Here is a 26,218-nt window from a genome sequence, read left to right as displayed (position 1 = left end):
ATAAACTGTGGTCATTAAATTATGGTGCGCATGTTTCAAGTGGTGATACAAACGGATATGAATGTGCTGCACAGTATCAATTGAACCACAGGTCTCGGAGCAATGAAATGTGGACTGCCGAAGCGACACCGATGGCTGTTCGCAAAGGCCGTGTTCGAAAACAGCCGATGATAGAGGGTTTGCAATTGACCAGGTAGTCGCTGCGAAAGCCTTGGCACAGCGACGTCTCAGATTTTATAAAAGATATTTCCGATGAGTCTTATAATGTAGGCCCTTTCCGGCCACTTCAGCTGCCTTTTTCTTGCCCAAAATGCCGCAAATGTGCCGGCGGCGGTGGCCAGGCGATGCAAGTATCCAATGTCACGGAAGATTACGATAGGTGATCAGATGCTCTGAATATCCCATGAAGCTTTTGCAAAGCTGGCCTAGAGTATGTGGGCTCATCGTCTAGTTGTCGGCCACAGAATAGAAAGAAATGGTTTTAGTCATGCAAGACTTTCAGCTCCAGTTTTAGGCAAACTCAGGCGAACATCGTCTGGGAACCGTGGCGAACCTGTGGCCGAACATCAAGCTGAACCTTTCCGAACCAATCTGTCATTTTAAATGGCAGCCAGCAGAAAAACGCACCCCGATGCCATAGCCCGGATCGGAACTGCAACGAGCGCCAGCCTGCTTCAGCTTCCAATGTTTCAGATCACTCGCCCATCGCGCAGCGTCTCGCGGTACTTGCAGCTAAGGTAGAGGGTGTTTCATCGAAGACTTTACACAATTTTTAAAAATAGGCTTTTTGAGTTATAAGAGCGCTTTTTTCGCCACAGCACTGCCAAGCGGTTTTGTACATCAGAGTACATCTAATACGTGCTAACAGCAGCTGGTTAACTAATATTGAATAGTTAACTTCTGAACTACTACTCTTAGACTCCCTAGTTATTGACTGGCGTGCAGCCCACGTTAAGTAATATCCATTTCAGTTTTTAGAAATTCGAAAATGCGGTTACCCTCGGTGCTGTGGCCCAACAAATTTTTGTTAGATCGATCTAAAATACATGCGCTTTCGAGAAGCTTGCAAGCAAAGCAACCTCTCCAGTGCACGTAACTCGTCGAAATAGCCAAAATTTGATGGGCCACAGCGCCGAGGGTAACCGCATATTCGAAATTTTAAATACTTATATGGATATTACTTAAGGTGGGCTGCACGCCTGTCAATAATTTAAAAGCCCAACAACAATAGTAAAATAGTTAACTAGTCAATATTAGTTAACCAGTCTGCCCCAAACAATGCTATGCCGAAAAAAGCGCTCTTCTAACTTAGAAAACCCTGTTTTTAAAATAATTGTATAAAGTCTTAGGTGAAACACCCTGTATAGCACTTGCTAGCGGCTAAATCGTCGTTGTCACCTTCCATGCATCCGTTTTTACGCTTCTACTGCATAGTCGGCGGCAGTAGTGCTGCTGCCGCTGTGACCGTCACTGGGACCAGATGAGTCACGAGATAGAAAGCCTCGCCTATGTAGAAAGAAGCACTCTATGCAGCTGCACACACGGCGAGTTGGTGGCCAAAGTATACTACAGAACGGGCGGGCACTGTGGCGCGTCAAGCAGCAGGCGCAACGAAGGACGCTGGGCGTGCGGCCCAACACGAAAAGAAGAAGCGTCTGAACGCGGTGGTGAGTTAAGTACCAAAAAGCGCAGATGAACACCTAGCGTGCCGTCCATATGGAAAAGAAGCGGCAGTTGGCGGCAGCTCCTCAAGCCGGGAAATCAGCCAGGAGCACCACGCGCGCTGCCCAGCTGGAAAAACAGAAACGGTTGACGGCTATAGATGTCCAGCAGCCACAGGGCCTGGCCCATAAACGAGTGCGGCTACCACCGTACATGAGCAGTCTGAAAATGTGTTGCGCCTTTTATGCAATGCATATCATGTTTGCGCCTACCCTCCACGACGAGACAGGCTACAACTTCTTTTTATAGTACGCAGATGAACTGATGTGTTGGACGTCACCTGCTCAAGACTGTATTGAATCACTTGTACAGGACATTTAAGAGGTCACTAGAGGAAGTCTGATCAGAAGAGAAGTCGTTCATAAAGTCATAGTTAGACCTCGTCTGAGTACGTTTCAGTTATGGGGCCCAGAGCGATTTTGAGTATCACAGTCTGTGTCTTGTACTCATGGAAATATATGTACTGTGACTCGGTCAGGTGAGGAACTCCAGCGAAGAAAAAAAGGCACAAGTTTTGGTGACTGGAAAAATATGAGAAGAGCCGGGCGTTTGACAGCTTGCCAAGACACGGTTCTTGCGCTCTGCGTCAGTATACGAGGTAGGAATTGCGTTTGGCTTAGATTACATGCCGGAGATGAATGCCCAGTGTCTACTGAAAGTTCAGCATATCGAAAGGTAGACACCAACTTCGGCTCTAAAGCTCCTGGCCAAGAGGACCCATTGGAAACTGTCTCTGAAACACTTGTTCCGAGCTGCTTACCCCTTCTTCCTCCTAAGCGCGATTCAGTCGAGAACTCACTGAGCCCTTCAACACAAGCCTTCTCAAGAAACACCCTTCATCTGCGTTTAATACCGTACCTTGACCGAGCCATGCATCGGAACATTTGTGTTTCTGCAGAAAATTTCACTCAACTTGAAGCGACTGGCGAGTCACAGTGGACAAGCATGGAGTTTGCACGTAGGGAAGCGCGTGGCCGCCAATCACCGGTGGATATTACTATGCATTTCTTAGTGAGAAAGCGACAGGCGACGCTCTTCTGTGGAGAGGCGAATACTTCGCGGCGCTAAGCCTAGTCTGAGATGTGGAGTCATGCTTCCTGAAGCGGCCGCTGGGTGGTGTAGCACAAACGCGACGAGCGCCAAATGCGGATGCCGTGCCTATACAGCTCATGATGCGGACTATACTATACTCCTACCCGTGGAATGACGGCTGACGTCCTTGTAGAATTAAGCAAGCACACTGTACGCATGTTTGTGCGTTCCAGTGCCGCAGTTTGCCTCTGAGCCGCTGCGTTGGCTCAGTGGTTATGGCACTCGGCTGCTGACTCGAAAGACGCGGGTTCGATCCCGGCCACGGCGATCGAATTTAGTTGGAGGCGAATTGTTTAAGTTTCGTGTACTGTGCGATGTCAGTGCACGTTAAAGAACCCCAGATGTTCGAAATTATCCGGAGACCTCCACTACGGCGTCCCTCATAGACTGAGTCGCTTCGGGACGTTAAACCACATCAAGCCAAGTTCGCCACCGGTAGAGTGCGGCTCCTAATTTGCATCATGCTAATAGCCGTCGCGTTTACTTCAACACGAACTTTTGGTTTCATTCATACGTATACACATTATCTAGCTTGTAGCTTGTGTAGCCGGCTAACTTCATTTTGCTTGACAGTCTCGTTAGCGTCGGTCGACGAAGACCGCTGTTCGCACATCTGACCGCACAAGTATGAAATGCCAGGTCTGACAGTGGGTGGGTAACCCGCGAACTGAGAGGCTTTAACCGCGGTCGGATAGGCGGCCGATATTCTATATCATACTTCAGGGAGTTCCCTTTTTGCTTCGACGCCAGACGAATCAATTCACCGGCACTAAGTGATGCTTCCACCGCTCAGTGTTCCCGTGACAGCCACTGGACGATTCCTTTCGTGTGCGCCTTGTCTCCCAGCGGGACAGGGCCTGCTTCGTGTGCGGCCTCCTGTCGAGTCGATTGACGGCCGCCTGCGCGTCTAGGGGAAAACAAGCAGCGAATGCGGCTTGTAGCTGTGTAGTCGCGCGCATGGGAACATCGTTTGTGCAAGTTCTTGCTCATGCGATTACCCTCAAGGTATTGTTTGTTTTCTCTATTTCTTTTCTCCCCTGCCGCGGGACGTCGGCGCGAAAAGCGGAGCCCGACGGCAGCTTCATTCTACGTCGGTCTTTCTTTCATTGCGCATGGTTCAATCTCGGTCCTAATTGAGACGGCATTCACGCAAGCCTCGTCGCTAATCAACCCCGGGAAAGGAACCGATGCCCTTTACGCTGGCACTGATGATATTCTCGGCACAAAAACAAGGAAGGAAATGTGCACCATTTCTTCTTCTGCCTTTTTTCCATCAGCGTGAGCTGAGATGAACTTTTTTGTTCACTTGAGCCCCATGCTCCCAGTACAGGAAACGGGGTAAAAATAAAGAAATTACGCGAAGCCTTTCTGTTCGGATAGTCAGAGCTGTCGAGCCGTGTTCGCGAAGCCCTTTTCATTGAGCACCTGCCTTCGCTAGCTGCGTCTGTCCATCTTGTTCCTGCGATTGCGCACGCGTTTCTTTATCTCTAGGAAGGGGCGAGTTTGGTCAGGTGAAAGGGGGGGGGGGGGGGGAGCGCAGCCGCGCGTATTCAAGTCGAGGGGGTCTCCATCCGAGAGATTGACCTGTTCGGCGTGTCGTCCGCTCTTTTAGACACGCCGTGTCCCTCGCTTCCTTTCTGCCGGCGCTGCAGTGCCGTGGAAAGATATAAGAAGGATGTGCGCTCTGCAAGCCCTGCTTCTCATCTCGTTAAGAAGGCGGGCGCACGCGCGCCACCGTCCTCGATGGCCGCGAGTTTGCCTCGAGTACTCGCCGGCGAGGCGCTGAGTGGCGAGGCGTCAACGGAGCGGACGGTGCCTGCTTTACACTGCGCGAACAGCGGTATACGTTTATTTCTCGGGATATAAATTTGGCGCCAACTCAGCAGTTATTATTTCCTTAACGTAAAATATCCCCTCCTCTAAACGGGAGGCTTTAGGTGTTTTTATTTTTTCTGTCAATGGAGCTGCACTGACAGGGCTACGTAGAAGGGTTAGCGTCGTGGAAGATCACGTCTGCCAGGGCAAGAGGAAAACAACTACCGCAGGCGTCATAAGGGTGAAGTGTAGAAGTGAATGAGAAGTAAAAAAAAAAGCCAAGTACGCTGAAATGTGTGCTACTACAAAACTGTACAAGTACTATGTTCTAGGCACTGTCTGTGCATGTCAGACTGAAGTTGTCTGTTTTATTTTGCGCACATGTAACTGGGTGTGCGTGGGGTGGTTGCTCATATCTCGTGTTAGAGGCTCTACCCAAGCGCAGGTTCTACGTGATGTCGAAGTGTTATAGTACATACAGTCGAACAGCGCAGAAACAGGACGGAGACCTGTGGACACAGCGCTCGTATCGTCTATTCCTTGTGGTCTCCTTCCTTTTTTGCGCTTATCCACACCATGGTTAGAGAGATTCTACAGTGCTAATACTTCGCGCTGCATCATAGCCATTGACTTCATTTAGGGTTGTCTCTCCGCACTCCCTACACTTGCCTTGAGGCCGGCTCAGTAGGCGGCCTCAGGCTCGAGGAATAATTTCGCTCTGCAGAGAACGTTCCTTATCGCGCCTACACTGTATAGGACACCAAGGCCGAGCTGGAATAGAAGACAGCACCAGCGAACTTTCCTGTCCCTTCGCAAACCTGAAACCCGCATCCATATAAACAAAGCTTGACATCCCTGCTTTAATTAGCACCTGTCTTTGCCACGAGCTCTGCTAATTAATATAAACTTTGCTCATTAAAAAAATTAAAGAAAAATCTCGAGGCGTTCGCTTATGTTGTCCTTCGACCAGTTCACTAGCGTGACCTTGCTTTCACTCTTGGAATGACAAGCAACCGCGTGCGTACCTATAGTGTTGGGTTCTGTGAGCGGGTGCAACTTGAAACCGGGGCTTTCATGGCGAGTATCTTTCAACGTTAACTTCTTCTTTGGGGTGGCGCTGGGATTTATTTCCCCTTGACGCCTTGTTGACGGATGAGAGAGAGGGCCAGGGAGTGAGGCTTAACGTAGGCCGGCGCCACTAGCGGCCCACCGCTGCTCCGCTGGCGCTGAGGAACCGCGCTTGCCTTCGATCCAAAGCGGCAGCGCGCGCCACGCGCTTTGGCGCGGCCGTCGAAGCGCGCCAGTTCGTCCGCCCTTGTGTCGCTTGTAATCTGGAGTGCTGCTCGGTAATTAAGTTTATTCGCCCTTGGTCACGGCTCCGCCCGGCGCTTCGCAGATTTTTCGGGGAGGAGCGCCAACTGCGAGGCGGCCTGCGACGCTTCTCCCGCTCGCTATAAAGTACGCTCGAGCTGCCGGCGATAGAAAGAACGGCAAGGTTTACGTAGGCCAGGACAAGCTACCCGCCTCTCAGAATGCAAATTCTTTACTCTCCTTCCGCTGCCGAGGTGCTGGTGCTTTTTTTTGCGCCAATAGTTTCCACCGAAAGCAGCGCGAAGCACCCTGCGAGGAAGGTGGATTCCGCGCCTCGCGAGGCGATATAATGGCCCGAATGCAGTGCCCGGGATTCTGTTTGCGCCGGCGCCATTCTCGGAAAGAGCGAACTCTGAGGCGCAAATGGTTTTACCTGCGAATGCCGCGTTTCTTTCGCGCTGTCGTTCTCGATAGACCCTGCGCGTTGCAGAATATAGGCGCGCAGAAGCATCGAGGCCTTTCCGACTGGTTTATTTTCGGTAAGAGCGTCAACACACGGGGAGCATTCGGAACGCGCTACATCTTCTTTCACGACGGTGAATAAAATAGGTTTGCGTGAGACTTTGCTACAGGCGCACGGCTGCGCTGCCAAAGTCGCCGCAACGCCAGTGGCAGAGGGAATGCCAACATCAAAACATTGGCTCCGTGAGTGTGCATAAAATCATGTAATTGTGGCGCTCATTAATTCTCAACCAAGGTAGTACATACTTTTTTTTTTCGGAAGCGCTGTTGGGACACGCACGTAGCGTCGTTGCGATGGAGTGCAGCCCGAGGCAGTGGAATGTGACATTAGGCAAAGGAACACGATTTTGTATGCAATATTTACTTGATAAAACAAGGAGTCTGCAAGAAGACGGAAGCGCGTCCTGCACAAACCGGTGTTTGCCTTTGAAGTGTTCGTATTCCCCACGTCCTTAATTTGGTGAAGGAATTCTCTATTTGAGCTACTCCGCAATGCTTCCTTCGTGACCAAAAGGTCTCGTTCCCAAACAACGATAACGCATTCTTTGTGGAAACGAAAAGGGACAGGTTCCCCCTCATGTCTGCCCAGATGGTCGCCTTTTAGAGCGCACAACGAGCGATGTGCCAGACAGCCATTCATCTGTTGCCTACCCTAGTCCACAATTTGTGTTTGTATTCTTGAGAATAAGCGGCACAGACATGCCGGCGACTTATAAGGTGGCGGTATTAAACCACTGTACTTTGAAGTTAACTGGTGGCCGTCTGGAGTGTAGGCACAAAAAGCTGTGCCCCCTTGAGGGGCACAGCTTTTTGTTTTCCACAGACAATGCTAGAGCGTCGTCTTCAGGCGAGACTTTTCGGCTGGAAAACAAGCCTTGCAGAGAGCCGAACTGAGAGATATTACCGCAAATGGTCAGTTGGGGATTTCGGCTCGTCCGCCACTGTCCGATCCAAGGGGTGAGGTGACCGAATATTCGCCCCAGCCACACCAGCAGGCATCACCAAACAACCCTTCGTAAGGTGCCTGCCGGCCATCGAGGCACCCTAACCGCTCGAAGTTCTCGGGGTGGGGAAGTTAACGACGACGTTCCACGCCGCGGCGCCGTTGGATCATGTCGAATGTTTCCACGGACTGCCGCGGCCTAACTTCAAGGATGACTCAGTTGCTAGCCGACCCTCACAAAATTTTCTTTAGACAGTCTATAGACTTCTGTCTATAAAGTCTATAGAGTCTCTATCGACAAACCTTAGAGAGCAGTCTTAGGCAATACAAATCCTATAGACAGTCTATAGATAATCTATAGATTGATGGCCATACACTTTTATTAGACTTTTGTCTATTGACAGTCTATAGACTATGAACAGACCAAAAGAAATATCTGTGGGAGGGCAATAGAGTCTATAAGAAGTCTGTAGACTGTCTATAGACTATTTTTGTAAGGGGAGAAGGGGAGCCGCGGAAGTTTCGTCCCCTGCGCTGGTCGAGTCGCGAATACTCCGCACGCATCGATGCCCGCACATTGTCCGATGTTACGCGTTGCCGCCAAATGATCGTCGGCGACGGGGGAGCGACCACTTTGTGCCGAGTCCGCTCTGCGACAGTGTAGGCGCCATGGTCCTGCGGGGACGCTCTGTACCTGAAGGAGCTGGCGCCTTCACGCACGGTAATGGCCAGTATTCAGACCTTTGCAGCAGGCACGCACAGTGGTGCACGGGTGAGAAAGGGACGTGAACGATGTCGCAGGAATAACAGGATGATGGCGATAAAAAGGACTCCGGCCTCAAGCGTCTTTGCAGTGCGCATATCTTATCCATGCACGTTACGCCAGTGGTTTGTTCATGTCAGTGCTGAAGACGTGCGCTACATTTGCGAGAAGGGCGGCGTCTCATGCTGGACCGTATCTCATGGACGAACTCTGCATTCGATAGATTATTCGAAACAGAAAAGCGGTTTCAACTCCTTCCATCTCCTCTCTTACAGCGGTGCTTGTAAGAAGGGTTCCCTCTAGGGCAAGTGGCGTCGTCATCGTAACGTGTCGCAGTGAAAAACTACACTTGCCCTACCAGAATCGTTTCGCAGTTGGGCTTGAACCGCAAGGGGAAAAAGGTGGCCGGGGAGCAGCCGCTGTCATGGATGCACCACCTATGGTCACGTGACTCCTATCGACAAGGGTGCAGGTGCACCATGCGCACGGGAGCATGGAGTTCAAAGTGCTGCATCTGTCGCCTTCACTCCTTGTCACTGGGTAAAGGGAAACTGCGTGGTAATGCTTTCTGCATGCAATATTCTCGAAGCTGTGCGACCTGAAAGCAACTGGACGCAGATAATGAGCCGATGAGCTTATTTTTTATGCACACAGCTGGACAGGCTTGTCTGCGGTTTGTTTTTTGTATCCTTATTTTTTGCGCTGTGTTGCCATCATGAAATAAAGACAAGTAATCAGCAGGCCAATGATTGTGAATAGCGTTTCGCACGTTTATGCCCTCAGGAAAACAATCGTACGTACTCTCTCTCCCCTGAACGATACTTCCTGGAACATGCCTCTCACGCCGAGCGGCGTCTCATCGCCAAACGAGTGACTGACGCTGAACTTTTGGCAGAGCTGCTCTTCTGTCTCTTTGGCGCCATTGGAACATCGAGGCAAAAAAATAAGACTAAGCTAGTGTAAGCAAAATAGGGGCAGCAATATGCAGTCGCTTTCTCATGCTGACCAGTTCAACATCTTGTGAGGTCAGCATTATGGCACACTTGAACTTAACCAGCTACGATAATGGCGACCAGATTCGGGACAAGCTTGTCGCACACAACCGGGAAAGTCGTTCGGCCGGAAACTGCGCCACGTGGTGGTTCATCGCTCGAGGCTAGAGCGGGTGTAGAACTTTTGCTCTCCGTTTTGAGACCCTGTCCTGTGAGTGGACTGCTGTGAATGCAGCACGCCTGAAAGCACAACATGGAGTTAGATGATGCAGAGCTACTGGTGCGTAATCATTGCTTCTTTTTTTCTTCTCGCACATCGGACAAAAAAAAATTAAGTTTGAAACAATTCCTTCATGTTTCTCCTTTCCTGTGAAGGTCTTCCGTTCATCAATCATGAGTGGCCTGCAGAAAATTCAGCTCGTCCCTGGTCGCCGATTTTTCCATCTTCGAGGCATCAAGGAATCTATTAACTTAAACTGACAAATACTGGAGCCGCCGCGATGGCTCAGTGGTTATGGCGCTCGAAAGATGCGGGTTCGATCCCGGCCGCGGTGGTGGCATTTTGATGGAGGTGAAATGGTAAGAGGCTCGTGTACTGTGCGATGACAATGCACATTAAAGAACCCCTGGTGGTCGAAATTATCCGGAGCCACCCACTGCGGCATCCCTCATGGCCTGAGTCGCTTTGGTACGTTAAAGCCCGTCAACAAGTCAAAATGACACCTACTGGAGTCCTGAAATGCGGGTTTCATCGCATAAAGTGGGCTCAATTGACGCATCAGTGAATTACAAATGGGGGCTCTATTCTTAACTCAACGGGCTCTTCATTTGTGCACGCGAACTGTCTTTAACAGCCGGGCGTTTGAGAGCAGCGCCATATCTATCACTAACAACGCAACAGTGCCAATTTAAGCGAATTGTATGAAAATAAAGTACTGCATAAATGTATCCCCACGCACGGACTTATTATTATCGTCAGAAAGCACAAAACCCCGCACGTACACACGCCATCAAAACGTTTATAAAAAGCAAATATGTCGGAAAAATTTGCTTTGCAATCCAAACGTGTTACTAAATATTTAATGATGCACTGTGTTATTCTCACAATTGCAATCAAAGTGCGAATATCTATTCCATGATGTGTGGAAAGACTGCGGTGAAATTAAATTTTTTTCTGCAATATTGCCTTCCATAAACTTTTTACTGGGGATGTACAAATTAAAGCGAGGGAGAAAATGGAGAGAAAGCGACGCAGACGGCAGTAACGCCACGGAAGAAGCATGCTTTCTAATTAGGCTCTCCTTTCGCGGATAATGAATGAAAAAAAAAAGTCAGTTTCAAAACTTCACGCTCACAGCCACTCTCAACGCCTCTATTGCTCCCACAGAGCAATTTAAAGCCAGAATAATCACGCATGCGAAATACAAAAAATCGTATCACGCAGCGACACGAACTAAGACATTTCAGAGTTCTCTAACGCACGCTCACATGTGCTGGCGTAAGATGCCTCTACTTTTATATCGCTCTTTGAATGCGCTTTATTAAAAACGCGGCACTCCATTTGAAGACCCAGCCGACTCTCCTGCAGGGCAACCGTGGAAGCACTGTGAAAGCTCAGCGCATATTCAGCGCAATTACTAAACAGGCCCGATGTTATTCCCGTCACCCAACCTCCTCCTATTTCCGCCGGTGCAGGTTTAGCCTGGCGACCGCTGCCAGTGCCCACTGCCCTCGGTGCCCCGACGTTGCCGGAGTGCCGGACGCCATTGCGCGAGTGTTCAGGCCAGTCGCAGCCGTGGGGAAAAAAAAAAAATCCAATTTACGGCGGCGCGCTTATTCCCGCACGAGGATTTGCGAATCCCGCTTTATGAAATAATCCCCGAGGTGGCCCCGTGAATCGCTTAATTGGGAATAACGAGGCAGTGCCGCGCGAAACGAGGCATTTTACGCCGCAGTGCTCGTTGCAGACGCTGCGGGAAAGGGGGCTTCTCAGGCGTGCTGGCGGTGTCCCAGGTTAACGAGACTCGGGCTCGGTTCTTCTAGCGGCGCTCTAATCTCGTCCCGACGAACGCGGCTGCAGCAGGTGTGCATACAGTTTCTAAGAGGCTGAGGTTGTCGATCTGTTCGGCACGTACGCAGAACACGACAGCCGTGCAGCGCGCGCCAGCGTTTTATTGTGATAAGACGGGGGCTGAAACCTGCTACGTACTAAGAGGCGGTGCGGAATCACTCAAACTGGCTTGCCCAAACTGGATCGCAACCAACTAGCCCGGAACCATGCCATTCTACAGCACTCAGAGGAGCATGAACATTCGCCATCCATCATCATCCAACAAGTGTTTGACGAAACGTGTCACCGATATCTTATTTTTTTTTATACCTGCCTGCCACAGGCGGTGGCCAGGCGTCTCTCGAAATTCCGTCACCAATTGCATCACCTTCTAAGGCGATTCCCTTCGAAACTATCATTGAAGCATCAACTTATCCACTTCAAGACTATCATTGAATCATTGACTTTAAAACCAAGATAGTTATAAACCTAATTAACAAACATTAATTAATTAGTGGAGAGACTGTATTGTTTAGTCGCCCCTCCTGTCCATCGATATTGAGCGAGCCATCACACAGATAGGATCATCGCGGTACCTCAGCCATTTCGTAAAGTAAAAGAAGTAGTACGTGCCAAAAGCAAAGGAAAGCTTCAAAACGCAGCTGATGGACACAGAAGCACGCTTCCTGACAGAAGTGCAGGTGCACTGAAGCTGAGTGAAGTCGACGGAATTGGCCGAAAAGGCTGTCACTGTATAAGACAGAAACCGCCGCTTAAATTCACCTCGCCTTTCCGAACGGCGGCTTGAGGGCGCAGCTGCAGCGGATACGTGAAGTGTGCACCTTTTATAAAAGGGAGTGCGCTATAGAGGAAAGCGTACTCCCCTTTTACTCTTTTCTCTTGAGAGTGTACCGTAGTTGCACAGGCGCAAGTGTATGGCACTCATTGGGATACCAACGCCATGCAGGCGGGCGGTGGGGTGGGTGCTGAAGCTCTCACACTGATAGTTGTTGCCGATCGGTGAGGGCGCACCTGTGGCCACCCTTCGTTTCGTTGGGACTGTATAAGATGGGGCATGAAAACATCGGGCTGACAACTTTCTCGCTGCAGTTATTGCGAGCGTGAGCTGCTCTCGGAAATTTCACTCCACTTTCCATTTGCACTTCGCCATAGTACTGAAAAATAGCAGTACCTTGGTGTGACATTTACTGCTCACATGTCCTGGGAAACTCATGTGAACTTACTAGTGACAAATTTAGCTCGGATAACTGGAGTAATTGGTCGTCTCAGATACATTCTTTCTACAAAACTTAAACTATTGGTTTATAATTCACTCTTTTATTCACATGTTAACTATTGCCAACTTGTCTGGGGTACAACTACATTCTCTAACCTACAAAAAATTTATGTCATGCAGAAGCGATACCTACGTCATGTGTACAACGCCGGTTATAATGCAACAACTGCAGGTTTTTTTCATAGAGCGCATGTCATTACGGCTCATAAACTATATCTCTACCGTCCGAGTACTAGATTTAAATATGAAGTAAGATATAACATACATAACCTTGGTACTCTGGCATATTTAGAAAAGAATGAACAATATTATGCTACAAGACATGGAGAATGTTGGAAAATCGTTGCGCCCCGTTTGAACACTGGCATGGAACGCCTATGTTATTCTTTACCATCACTGTTAAACCATTATCTGTCTACTAACTTTGATTTATTTATTTGCTCCGCTGCTAAGCTTCGCTCTATGTTTACTGAGGATGAATAACTGATTTTACTTATCCTGGGATTTCATTTTTCGGACCACTCTGTTTTGCTTCTGTTCTGCACTGATCAAGTGTTTTCATTTTCTTTTGTTTGACTGTATGAATTGATTGCTGTTGACCAAACGCTGCTCATTAAGTGGGGCGACGGACTCGTCAAGCCGCCTATTGACGGCTTTTTTCCGTCGTCCTCCATCTGTGTACTGCACATGGTGGAAATAAAGTCTTCTTCTTCTTCTTCTTCAAATTCGTATTTCAAAAACCCAACCATAATCTCACAAACTAGGGCAGAGCAGCAACAGAACCTGCGAACTTGGTCATGCCTTGCGACGACTGGCGCAATCTGTAACGCCGATGGCAGGTTTTCGTCACTCGGCGGGAATATCCTCATCGGGCGTAAATTTCTGGCGAGCGCGTTGTCGCTCTAGAATTTCATAAGGAGTGCCAAAAACGGACTGCCCTTTGAGACCAGAACTATAGTAAGCCCGGGGTCGCATCACTGTGCCACCTTTATTTGTCTGCTGGACCGGAAACACGAAGAGGCGTGACGCCAAATGTCATCGATAAAATACGGCGGCAGAAGCCTCTTCGTGCAATATGTGTCGAAAATGAAGGGGGACGAGCGAGACACCGGAATGGGCAAGGGGGTTTTCGTTATCTTCGTGTGCACCACTTCCTCTGAGTTGTGTTGTGCTAGGCTTTATGGCACATAGGCAACTAAGGCCATTATGCACCAAAGGCAACGTCACTTCCTCTGAGGATTGATTTTTTTTTTCTCCACAGTGGCGACCTGGCAGGCGCTACTGAAACGAACCGGCAACGCCACTTAAACGAGAGATCCTTGATGGGAAGGGTAGCTTCCAACGGAGAGCTTACAAGGAGGAAGCGCCGCCCACCACATCTCTAGTTCGCAGTCCACTTCCTCAGCCGGATTTATATTTGTGTGGAGGCTCAAGTGACGGTTGGCTGGGGATGGCCGACTTTGCAGTTTCGTAATACGCCTGTATTAGCAACACATTCGCTCACCGCGCTGAGGTGGCGTGAACCATGCAGGTCAAGCCAGGCCGAGCCTGACAGCTAATAATACCTTTATGAATGTCGCCGCAAACATATCTACGCTGTCTCTTCTTATCAGTAAAGCACCCTCTGAAGACGCTAAACATTCTGCTTTGAGTGGCCAAGGACGCATAACGGGGTTTAGCACCCACTCAGGCATATATTACTTTCCGCTAGTGCTGATAACCGATGTTCCAGCATTTGATATTAACAAGGCCTGTGTATGCACTTTCTTCACAATCATACACACATGTAGAGTTCACAAAGCGCGTTGCCTCATGGAGCTAATTTACTGTGGCTATCACAAAAAAACAACTTTCCCCCCGAATGGAGCGTGGAGAATGTCGTTAGATGGATCATGTGCACTTCATCAGCCTGATGAGCCTGGAGCCTGATGAGTCTGGAGAATGACGTTCGATGGATCATGTACGACCACTTCTTGCCAGCGAAAGGCCGCAGAGCACAAAAGGCTGTAAATGCGCAGCGGTGCGGTGCGGTCATGTTCCATTTCAGATGTGCAAATTAAGGACATGGTTTCTCCGGCATCGGTGGTGACGTTATATCAACAGCGAGGCGGAGCGAATGCCGCGGAAATGACGCGAAGCCGGGCTCGCCCATGTTCTGCCATACAGCCTCATCACCACTCAGCCCTTGGTGGCTCAGTGGCTACGGGGCTCTGCTACTCAGACGTTCAGACCCTTGTCGTGACGGAGCATTTGGATGGAGACGAAATGCAAATACAACCCATTCCCTGTAGCACCAAACATTAGAATAATGTCGTAAAATTGTGCTGTGAGTAGCTGTGTGACCTTCTAAGTTGCATTGGAACGTTAGGCTGATGTTAAAAAATAACAAATAACCACATGTGTTGCGTGATAAACGTTGGTATAACGTTAACACTAAACCTCATGCTGATGCTGGGTTCGAAATGCTATTTTTATGTTATAGGCGTGACTATACAACAACATTACGAATTCTAATGAGCCTCAAATCATAACCATAAAACAGCGTTACCAAATTTTCAAGCATTGTGTCTCGGAACTTTTCCCGCTGTTATGCAGTTAGTGATGGTTTTTAACTTGCATAACTCTGCGATTAAGCATCTGATATGATGCTTGCCATAGATCGCCCGCACAGCCCGAAAATTTCGTTAGAAAACTTGCATTTTACCCGTTCGCCACTATAACATGGGGCACCGTTCACAGCTGGTTAATTAATCTTGGAGCTGTGCTATATGTTACAAGGCGAGCGTGTGGGTTGCATGGATCGGTTGTTCACATGTCGGTTGTGCGTGTCGCCCTCGTTGCCCCCTGCTGCTTGCGAAGTGTTGACCGCTGTTGTGGCGCATCACAACTAGGCGGGTGCGGTCTTGCAGTGTTGCAGTACCTTACCATTTTAGCGGAATCTGCATATATTTTCCCGGGTCACTCAGACGACGCGGGTCGAAGGCACAGTGGGGGACCAGGACCACAGGAGCATGCGCCAGAGACAGGCCAAGCGGTCGCGGCCGGGCTCACGAGCGAGTTCTGCCGAGCTTCTACCTCATTCACCGTCGATCGGCACCCCGCTGGTTGAAGATGACGTTAAGTGCAAAATCAAGGACGAACAATAACACGCACGACACTGCTCCCCTCCCGAAAGGCGCATCGTCCCGATGCGTAGAGAGGCAAAATTAAGCCTGAAAAACGTTTGTAGAGCGCGAAGAGTTAGGCCACGTACTCCGAGCGGTCACAGTACGCTTGCAGGCGAGCTACGTGAACAACTTCGGAGGCAGACGGGCGGCGGGAAGCCCGCGTTACGATCGGCAGCACTTCGTAATTGAACTCGCCTATACGGCGAATCACTTCATACGGGCCAAAGTATCGTTTCAGAAGCTTCTCGCTAAGACCACGGCGTCGAATTGGAGTCCACACCCACACTCGATCACCAGAATTGAATTGAACATCACGGTGGCCTTGGTTGTATCGGCGAGCATCGACTTGCTGGCGGGCTTGGATGCGAAGGCGGGCCAACTGTCGGGCTTCTTCCGCAAGTTGGGCGACGAGTTGAGCATCGGCGTGAGCGTAGACGTCTGGCTGGTAGGGCAGCATAGCGTCGAGCATGGTAAAGACTTCCCGGCCATGCAACAGGCGAAATGGCGAAAATCGGGTGGTTTATTGAACCGCAGCGTCGTACGCAAAACTTACGTACGGTAACACTTCGTCCCAGGTTCGGTGCTCGATGTCGACGTACACTGAGAGCATGTCAGCCAAGGTCTTGTTAAGGCGCTCGGTCAGCCCGTTTATTTGCAGGTGGTATGCGGTAGTTTTGCGGTGGGCGGTGTGGCTTAAGCTCAGTATCTGTGAGATAAGTTGAGACATAAATGCGGCACCACGATCAGTGATAAGGACCTCTGCGGCACCGTGTCGAAGAACGACGGACTCGTCGAAAAACTTCGCCACATCCCAAGCCGTTGATGACGGCAGAGCGCGTGATTCGGCATACCGTGTGAGGTAGCCCGTCGCAAGAGCGATCCATCGGTTGCACGATTGCGACTTTGGAAAAGGTCCGAGTAGGTCCATACCGATCTGCTGGAACGGACTGAGCGGTGGAATGATGGGGTGAAGGAGTCCCGCAGGCTTCACGGGTGGAGTCTTGCGCCGTTGACACTCGCAGCAGGGTCTGGTGTAATGGCGAAAGGTCTTGTCAAGTTGTGGCCAATAGTACTTCGAACGTTTTCGTGCGAGCGTTCGACTGAACCCCAAGTGTCCCTAGGATGGGTCATCATGAGACGCTTCTATAATTTCGTCGCGTAGATCAGTGGGCACAACTAAAAGCCATGACCTCGGGCTTAGGGCAAAGTTCTTCTTAAAAAGAACGTTGTCTCGAAGGCATAAATTACGTACTACGCGCATAAAAGGACGAGGAACTACGCCTCCTTGACCATCCAAATGCGAGATCACATCGCGAAGGTCGGGGTCGAGTCGCTGCCGCGCCGCCATATTCTCGGTACTTAGAGCTCCTAAGAAGGTGTCATAGTCGCCGTCCGTATCAGTAGGCGCGAATTCAACGGGAGCGCGGGAAAGGCAGTCAGCATCAGTGTGTCTGCGACCAGACTCATAGAAGATCGTAGCATCGAATTCTTGCAGTCGAAGGGCCCACCGTGTGAGTCGGCCTGCAGGGTCCCTTAGATTGGTCAGCAGCACAGAGAGTGGGGGTCTGTGACCACCTGGAAGGGGCGTCCATACAGATAGGGTCTGAACTTTGTGGTCGCCCAAGTTACTGCGAGGCATTCTTTTTCGGTGGTCGAGTAATTGGTTTCCGCCTTGGACAAAACACGACTGGCGTATGCGATGACACGTTCAACGCCGTTCTGGTGCTGGATCAGGACGGCCCCGAGGCCCTCGTTACTAGCGTCAGTGTGTGCCTCAGTCGCGGCGTCCTGATCAAAATGGCCGAGGACAGGGGAAGCCTGCAGGCGTCGTTTTAGATGGTCAAATGCAAGCTGCTCTTCACTAGACCACTGGAATGGGGCGGACTCCTTCGTAAGCGAGTCGGCAATATGTTACTATAACGTTTAATTCAAATATGGATGTTTTTTTTTCCTATGCTCATCTGTAGCGTTTCACTAATGTTAGGAAAAAAAAAGGCATCAACAACGATGTATTAACATTGGCCCGAAAGAAAAAAAGTGACATTGCTGTAACATTTCTTGCTACTTGGGATGTTGTTTACTCAGGTTCCGGTGAACGTCAAACACCCCAGGTGGTCGAAACCATTCTAGAGCTCTCCACTACAGCGTCTCTCATAGCAGCTCCCTCAGATTTGGCTCGAGAAACGTATTAATAATTACGCTGTGTCTGCTGTGCCGTAAGCGGCAGGCAAACAGTGTCTGCCGGGAGAAGAGACACCCTGGAAGGAAATGTATTATTTACGTTGCAATTGCTGCGGATGTCACTGCTGATTGCGGTGAAGAACATTTAGCAGCATAATTAGATCCAGAAAATCGCGCTGTGAAACAAAATTGCGCTGTTGAAGGGACGGGCACGTAGAAATGCAATATTATATAGCCAGAGAAACGCAAGAAAGTAAATGTGTAGAGTGAGTATTTTTCTTGGAGGAAAGGTCGTTTCTTTTTTCTTCTCTTTCCTGTATCCTGTGGTCCCGCGTCCTACCTCGGTGAATGGAACTTTCACTCTGTCCGAATTAACTCAGGACTCGCGTACCGAGAACTGTTTCCTCGGCCAGGGTGTCGGATATGTAAACACGAGCCCATTGAGGCCGACATTCATCACTTACTGTGGGACTGCCCAGCTCTTAAGCCTACAAGGATCCGGCACCTGATAGTAGCAGGTCTTTCACCAAGCGACCCTTCTTCATACATTGCCTGGACGCAGGGACCGTACCATCGTTCTCTGCTGGACTTCATCAAATCAGCTAACCTTTTTCCATTCATTTAATCTCTACTACATCATTCATCACACCTTCACCCATCATTGATGGCCTGGGGCAATACATTTCGCTTAAAAACAAACAAACTCAGGACTCAGCGTGAGGGACAATAAAAGAAGCAGGGGTGGCTGCGGGGCGGAATTCTTCAAAAGTTGGAATTACTTTAGGAAGTTTCAGGGACTTTAATAGTCTTCCCTCGTTACATGCCTACATCGCCGTTCTAATATGCATGTAATTGGATAAATGCGAGTGGTTTCATTAAAAAAAAAGTTAAACTACAGCGACGTTCACTCAACTGTCAATTCTCAGGAAGGCCCGTTGTTCTAGACGGTCATTTTGGAGAACTTCCATCGCTGCATGCTCTGAGAAACAGCAAACCTGTGGCAACATAGCTCACGCGATTTTCATTTGGAACTAGGCAATTGCATTGGCCTCAATAGTTAGGTGAGCTTGCGCGCCAGGCGCAAAACCAGGTATGGGAGTCGTGCTGCGGCTTTGATGTGGTGTTGTGGGCCTTCCAGCTTGAGTACTGAAAGCGCGAAATGCTGTTTAATTAAAGCACCGAAGCACTGCGCAAGACGGCCTAAAAACTTGAACCGCGGCCAAGCCTGCAGTGAAAAGCAAAATTAAATATCGCGGGCTCCTCCCGCCTTTTCCGTTTTCGTAATTGCGAAGTCGTTTACACGAGCCCATTGTTCCGGAAAGGCCTGCTGTGGGAGGAGCCCGCGTCGGCGCTTGGGGGAGAGAGCCTTATGCGATGTTCTATATTGGAGCCTCGGCATCAGGTGCGCCGGATTCATTTACCGGCTGTTGCTCTAACCCGCTGCTTCGAACGCCGGGGCGAGTGCCGTTAAGTGGTGCCAGTGACTGCACTTGACAGCGGAACGGCATTACGCGGCGTCGAACTCTCCCCGATCATTATCAGGCAGCCCGGCCCAGGGACGAGACTCGGTAGCGAAGAAAGCAAAAAGGAAGACAGCGAGCGCTGATTAACCTCGGATAAGAAGGGAAGCAGGAGAAGCGAAATCAGCAGCAACAGCAATACAGAGCGCCTTGGTTAGCCCCGTCGGGAGAGGCAAAAGTAGCAAGGTTTCGCGGGCAGCCGGGGCGCGCGCAACCAGTGCCGTCGGAGGTGGGCGGTTACCGCGCTCCGGAAAAGGCTCCTCCAGCCCGGGGTGTGACGTAGCGCTGACGTCAGTTCCCGCCCCGGCCGGTGGGGAGCCCCTTGCGCGCGTTTTCGCTGGCGCGCGCCGCAGTCTCGCGTCGTCTGCTACAATCCGAGGGCGCGCGCGTTCGCGTTCGAGGGGTTGTCGCGGGAGGACGATCTTGACGGCTGGGCATCCCTCTTGGACACAGACGCATCCGGCCTTGGCTGCGGCCCGACGCCTCCGACCCGCGCTTGTTGGACGCTTCGGTGCGGTCGTCAATGTGCGCCACTTGGCTCGAGCGAGTCCAAAACTTTGACAGCGTGCCGACCAGGGAGAGCAACTTTGCGGAGAGGAGGGACGTTGCGACCGCTCAGCAGCCGCCCAAGTGCGAGATGCGTGTTTCGAAGGAGACAGCCAAGGGCTCGTGACTGTGCTGTGAAACGAACCGCTGGATTGGCTGTCATTTGTGTTCGTAAGCGTGTGTTTCCAGAGCACTTTGTAGCGTTTCGTCAGGCAAGTGACACTTTTCTCGTGCGTGCTTTTTCCTTCGCTCGTCTTTGGCTCTCGTAATTCTGCGTATGCCGTTTTCATCCTATTGCGCCACTCGATGAGCGTTGCTTTTCATGGGCGCCTGATTTATATTCGAGTTGTGCTAAAGTGAAGGGCACTGCGTGCCGTCCGTTGTGCTAGCCGTTTATTGTCTGTGCAAGGTAGCGAGTAGGTTTCTCAATGTCCGTGCTTGCTGTTCTCGTGCGTGTTGCAATTTAGTATCATATCGTGGCATCATAACCCTTTGTGCCATTGGCAATCTGTTGGTCGCATTTCCTATCTCCAGTTCATTGTTCGAAAAGCAGGGCCGCTAGTTGCGTGAATCTTTGGCCCCGAGAACACGCAAGGCAGCCCGTTTCCGAGCAACCGCTTTTCTGTCCACTGCTCTGCCAAGCAGTAGCAAGAAAGCCGCACTCCAAAAAGTGTTTCTTAACGAGCGTGTACAGGCGTCTCGCGTTGCGGCGACGAAACTCGACGAGCCTGCTTTGTTGATATCCGCTTCCTGCAGCTTAATGGTCAGTGACACGAGAGACCGGCCGGTGTTCCGTGAAGGGTTCCTTGGCGTCTGCGAAACTTCGGACCCAACTGACGCGTCCGTGCAAGGCCGCACTGTTTTCGACGCAAGGCTTCGGCTGTGCTGAAGAGTGACGTTTCATCGCTTCGGACTTTTCTTTCCGGTGTCGGTTTTCTTTCTCTTTTGTAAGGTATAATTATTATCGTCAAGACAACCCGAGCACATCCACTCTTTATTCCGCGTCCAGCGCTGTGTCAATCGGCTCGCTGCGTTGGCATCGAGGTCGTTATTGGAAATCGAATCTCGCTTCCAAAGATATCCCAAGTTTTTTAATCGCTCGATCCGCAAACACTCGCTTGCCGGCAGGGCTGATCATTTGCGTTGCTCTTATAAACAGGAGAAGGGAGAAAAAAACTCTTCCGAGTGAGTGTAACCGAGACGAAGGTAAAGAAGGAAGACATCTTGAGACGGAGATCACTTTTGATAACAATTTTAAAGGCAGAAAAGTTATGCCAGATTTCGTGTTTAATGCGAATTTCGGAAGGTTAGATTCTAAGCTGACATTGTTTCCGTATAGCTCCGTGAGTCCTTGATTATTTTGGCCCAAGAAGAAAGAACCGCGCCGATCGAGAGCGAAGCGAGTGCTTTAAATCCGTCGCCAGGCATTCCATCGATGGCCGACGCCTGCAGTGTGAGATAAAGCCGGGCACCCATCGTGCGTCATGACTGCTAACGGAGCCGCGAACAATCCGCCGGACGTACCTAGGGCGGGAGGCGACGCAAGACACCTGTAAGGCGCATCTTCAACGAGAAGGACCAGCTCGTCCCTTGGAGCCCACCCGCGCTACGTGCTCCGGGAGGAAGTCTCGGCTCTCCGGGTCCGCACCGACGTAGTCGTCGCCGAAGCTAGTCGTCGCCGTAAGGAGGAGGAAGTCGTCTGCTGGGCGATGGATCGGCGCAAGAAGCTGCCGCTTCGCCTGTCTTCGGCGGCGGCCGTGCCCAGCGTGAAGGTGACGCTGCCGCCCAAGCGCGACCGGTCCCGCTCGCTGTGCGTGGACCGGCTGCCGCCGTTGATCGCGCGCAGCCCTCCGGCCGTGGCCCGGGCCGTGACCCTGGGCAGGCGCTGCTCGGCCTCCGGCACCGCGGACCGCCTCACCGTTCACACCTGCTACGGACACGGGTGAGTGTCGTACGACCGCGGCGAAGGGTGGGACGCGCAAAGACGAGCCTCCGCTCCTCTTGGCGCGTCCCACCTGCGAGCAGCCACGCGTCCGGGCCGCGCTCGTGGCGTTAAGAGTTGGCGCGCGCCCCTTTGCCGGCGTTGCTTCGCGAGACACGGCTACGCGCAGCCGACGAGTGCGTGAAAACACTGCCGCACCGATGGACGCAGCCTTTCACGTCGACCTGCCCAATGGCACGAGCCAGATTGGCCAGGTGAACTGGCTATACAACGCTTTTCTCGCGATTATTGTTAGTAGTCACGCTGGCATCTCCGTGCCTGCCATTGCAAGCAGCGGTAAGTGTAACACGCGCCAGGCGGCGCGTTCTTGAAAGAGTAGGAGCGACCATTCGTTGTGGCATTCAGTTCTCCATGCGTCATATAAACCTACATGAGATTTTCATCCTTGAAAGATTGGCCCGGGGAGACCGCTGCTAAACACATAAACGCGTATCGCTTTGTGTATTTTGCCAGCGCCAAACGCTGGAGGCAACGTAACATTTATCGCGTTTTCTCATTTGCAATGCTACGCACGCAACTACTCGAGCTACATGATTAAACACCTGTGTAACTACGTGACCGGTATGTACCGTATGCACGCACAATCCGCCAACTCAGAATAATAAATTTAAGCGAGATTTCTTACATTTACAGGCTGTTGGGCCTATAGCTGCAGGCAGCAGATTGACGCCTCGAGGAATGTGCAGAAATCGTTTCACGCAGAGAGTCGTCACGAATAGGGTGGGTGGACGTAGTAAACTTGAATATGCACCTTCTATATGGAACCCTCATCAGGCGTACTTAATTAACACCCTAGAAGCTATTCAGAACCGCGCAGCATGTTACATAACCTCAAATTATGACAGATACTACAGCATCACCAAGATTAAATCAACACTCAATCTGCTACCACTTGAGAACCGTCGAAAAATCTCACGACTTTGCCTTCTTCATAAATTGTATTACAACTTTCCTTACCTCCGTGACTCATTACTCCTACCTCCCATCCGAACATCGCGTCGCCTCTTCAATTCCCTGAGTGTCCAGCGTTTACATGGTTCTACAATAGCCTTCAATAAATCATTTCTACCTGCAGCAATAGAAAATTGGAACCAGTTACCAGATCACATCGTAAACAAGCGTGACGCTAGTAAATTTAGAGACGCACTAATCGAACATTACATCAAATGAAAAAAACAACCTCATGCTTTGATTTTTACCATTTATTTTTTCTTGTTACTATTCCCTATTTAGCCTATCCGCCACTATGTATTGATTAGAACTGCATTTTAACATTTCACAGTGTATTCCAGATCCTTTTTGCATTGTGTTGTATTTTACTGTATTAACATTGTTATTCTCTTTACTTTGTATTTCAACTGTCCCCCCCCCCCCCCTTATGTAATGCCCGAAAAGGGCCTTTAAGGATACAATAAATTAATGAATGAATGAATGAGAATACTCCGTTTCTGGCGCAGCTTGCTCTATAAACGCTGAGTGAGATTTCTATTTTCTTAAATACAGCGTAATCAGCAGCGGATGCGTCGCAAATTAGCTTGTGACACCAGTCTTGAGACCTATCTTGAAGAAATCGAATTCGATCTAGGAAACCAGCTTAAATCCAAAAAAATATTTACGCCATGCTCGGGAATCTGAGCACTTTATTTCGCTATTACAAGCGACCTCTCCGTTACTCCCGGGGCGGAAAGATAAAGCAAAGGGGCCTCGTGTGCAAACCTGCTTTGGGCAATTTGTGATGTTCAGTCGATCATTGTTAGGCCGGTTAACTCACGATCACCGAAGAACACTCTTTAGGTATAAGTGCAGCGATCCAGCTAGCGGTTCTGGCTTCCCTGTGACGCCAAGCTTTAGAATTTTATGCATTAAGAGCGAGCACGGAGACAACAGCCTGTATATGCTGGCTCTTTGTGAAGCGAATGGCTAAGCAATGAGACGCGATGGTGCGATCAAGAATGGCGATCCCGGGCAGGAAGTTTTGCTTTTGCAGTCAGAGCTTTCTCCTTTCGCTCAAATACCGGAATCACAAATTGGGAGCTTAAAACAAAATCACCCAATAACGCGCAAGCATTTTTATGCTCCCTGATACTTTAATTTTTATTTCTCGTTGGAATTGGCGGCGCACTGATTCCCGATGTGAGCTCCGGGGGTTTCTTCGTAGTAAACAATCTGTACGTGCGATACGGGTCAACTGGACGGCCAGAGCTACAGATATGCTTATCCTGTTCTCATTTACTAATCCCAGCAAATGAAACGCAGGAAATGGAGCAATAATGAAAGAGTTTGTTTATAGGCAGCGTGCGGAGAGCGAGTCTCCGAACGAGCGCCACGCTTCTTTTTTAAACTTTTTTAAACTAAAATCTCGGTGTGCTTTCGCGCTGTCGGTGGAATGCTTCTCGCGAATGTCGCCTCACAAATTGCACCGTAAACTAGTACTGAGTTTGAAAACAGTCAAAGCGCGCCGCGGACTTATACCGTAGTTTAAACTGACTATGCTGGCTTAACAGGCGTTGCGTCGAATTTGCTCGTTCAGCAGGTCAGAAGACCGATCCAAAAATAACGTGACAAGCATTCTGTATGCTGTAGTAACTTTCGTTTTCCGGTAGTCAGTACCCAAGTCACGGAGCCATCGGAACGCGAGCTGCTTCAGTGCAGTGACTTATCGTCAAGACTTATCATCAAACGCAAAAATTACGAAGGAGGCGAAGAAAAAACCATTACTTCCAGTTTTGATAGCTATTGTACCCACGTTCGAAATCAAATATGGGAATTTTGTTAGCGCCGCTAAAATTTGAGAAACTGGAATTTAACCAGTTAGCAACAATTAGCTTTGGTCCATTTCGTGGGCTTAATCCGAGCTACGTGAAAGACCAAATTGAAGGCCTCAAATCGACTCGAAGGCCCAGAGAGTGTAAATAACTTTTTTATGTAAAAAATATCTTCTTTGTTTTCTTCCTTCAACTTTTTTCCGGGAAAATGAGACGCGACGAATGGCTGGGCGCCGGCTGGAAGTCGCACATTCGCATCCACTTTTCCTGCTGCCGGTTTTCTCTCAGTGACGTCAACATTTTTTAAAGGAAAGCGTTGTCTCCTGAGATAACGTTGGCATCCAACTTTCTGTCTCAGCTCCTTGTAGTAATGCGTGCACGGCGTTATGACAGTGTCCGTCGCCAATTCGCGAGGCTGGGAAGTAATGGTTCGACTGCGTTCGAACTTCAATTCTGTTTAAACTGGAGCAGCTGCATAACGAGGCTTGTTTTATAATAGAAAACATTAAAAATTGCCATTAATCGAAAGATTACGCTACTGTGCCTCGTGAAATTCCACCAGAACCGAATGTTGGTTATGTGAATTCGTACCACGTTAGCAGGAGCAAGTTATATACGCAGGGAACGCGCAGTGGAGGGCTCCGGTGTAATTCAGACTACACATACGACGGCATCGCACAGAACACGGGGCGTCTTTTACATTTCGCCTCCATCAAAATTCGGTCGCCGTGGCTGCGACCTCGTGCTTATCACTGCGCCGCCGCGGCGCGTGAAACTAGATAGCGTTGACCGTTATAAACGCAGAAAGTATATCGTTTCCATGCACAAATGCCTTCGCGGAATCGCTATTACTGTAGGCTGAAAGAGTGTTGAGGAAGATTGCTTACTCTTTCCGGGCGTATGAATATGGCAACAACTGTAAAGGCAGAGAGAGGCGCATAAAAGAAAAAAAAATAAAGAATGCGTTGCGTCTAGAAAGCTGCATCTTTTGTTTTAGAAAGTGTCAGAAAGGCTCGCAAGAAGCCCGTTAGGTGTGAGAAGCGTTTCGCTCAGGCACATCTATACCCGACGAGAGTGGGCACACTTCCTGCAGTTGGCGATCCGAGGCCCATACTAAAGTGAAGCAGAAGTGACGATACTGCTGGATGTACCCTCTCCAGTTGTCGCTCGTCCAGTGTAGGGGACTTTCACTTTGTGCACTGCACCGGAGGACAGACTACGGTGGGCGGCTTCGGCGCCCCAGTCGTCCCTCCCAAAACCCCACTATCAGCCGTACCCATGTGGAAACCGTAAGCCTTCGTGAAAGCCACTCTCAGCCGTAAGCCGACAGAGGAAAGTTATCGTGTTTCCCCCCCCCCCCCCCCCCCCCCCCGCCTATAGCCCAGGCGGAATTCAAAGGTGAAGGGAAAAGTTCGGGAAGTGTAGTCGGGTGCGTCTAAGGCCTCTTGTGTTCACTCGGATAGCGTGAAATCGCACGCGAGCATTGCCAAGATTTGTAGACACCTGCGTTCCCTTACACTTGAGGCTCCC

At 50.1% G+C, this 26,218-nt stretch overlaps 1 protein-coding gene across 13 annotated transcripts in view; it reads left to right on the top strand.

The window, feature by feature from the left end:
- Positions 1–26,218, top strand: part of LOC144114996 (GTPase-activating Rap/Ran-GAP domain-like protein 3) — an 811,635-nt gene that overhangs the window by 586,440 nt on the left and 198,977 nt on the right. For 2 of the 13 annotated variants that reach the window (XM_077649097.1, XM_077649096.1), the window contains exon 1: positions 19,725–21,863. The exons of 10 other annotated variants lie outside the window; for them this stretch is intronic. In XM_077649097.1, coding sequence (XP_077505223.1) covers positions 21,631–21,863 — 233 coding nt within the window. In that variant the 5' untranslated portion in view covers positions 19,725–21,630. Of the gene's footprint in view, positions 1–19,705; positions 21,864–26,218 lie in introns of those variants that run through there. One more of the 13 variants, XM_077649103.1, reaches the window with a different exon arrangement.

The sequence above is a fragment of the Amblyomma americanum genome, chromosome 1 (genome assembly GCF_052857255.1).
Source record: "Amblyomma americanum isolate KBUSLIRL-KWMA chromosome 1, ASM5285725v1, whole genome shotgun sequence".
Taxonomy (NCBI): domain Eukaryota; kingdom Metazoa; phylum Arthropoda; class Arachnida; order Ixodida; family Ixodidae; genus Amblyomma; species Amblyomma americanum.
This window is presented reverse-complemented; position numbering and strand designations above follow the sequence as displayed.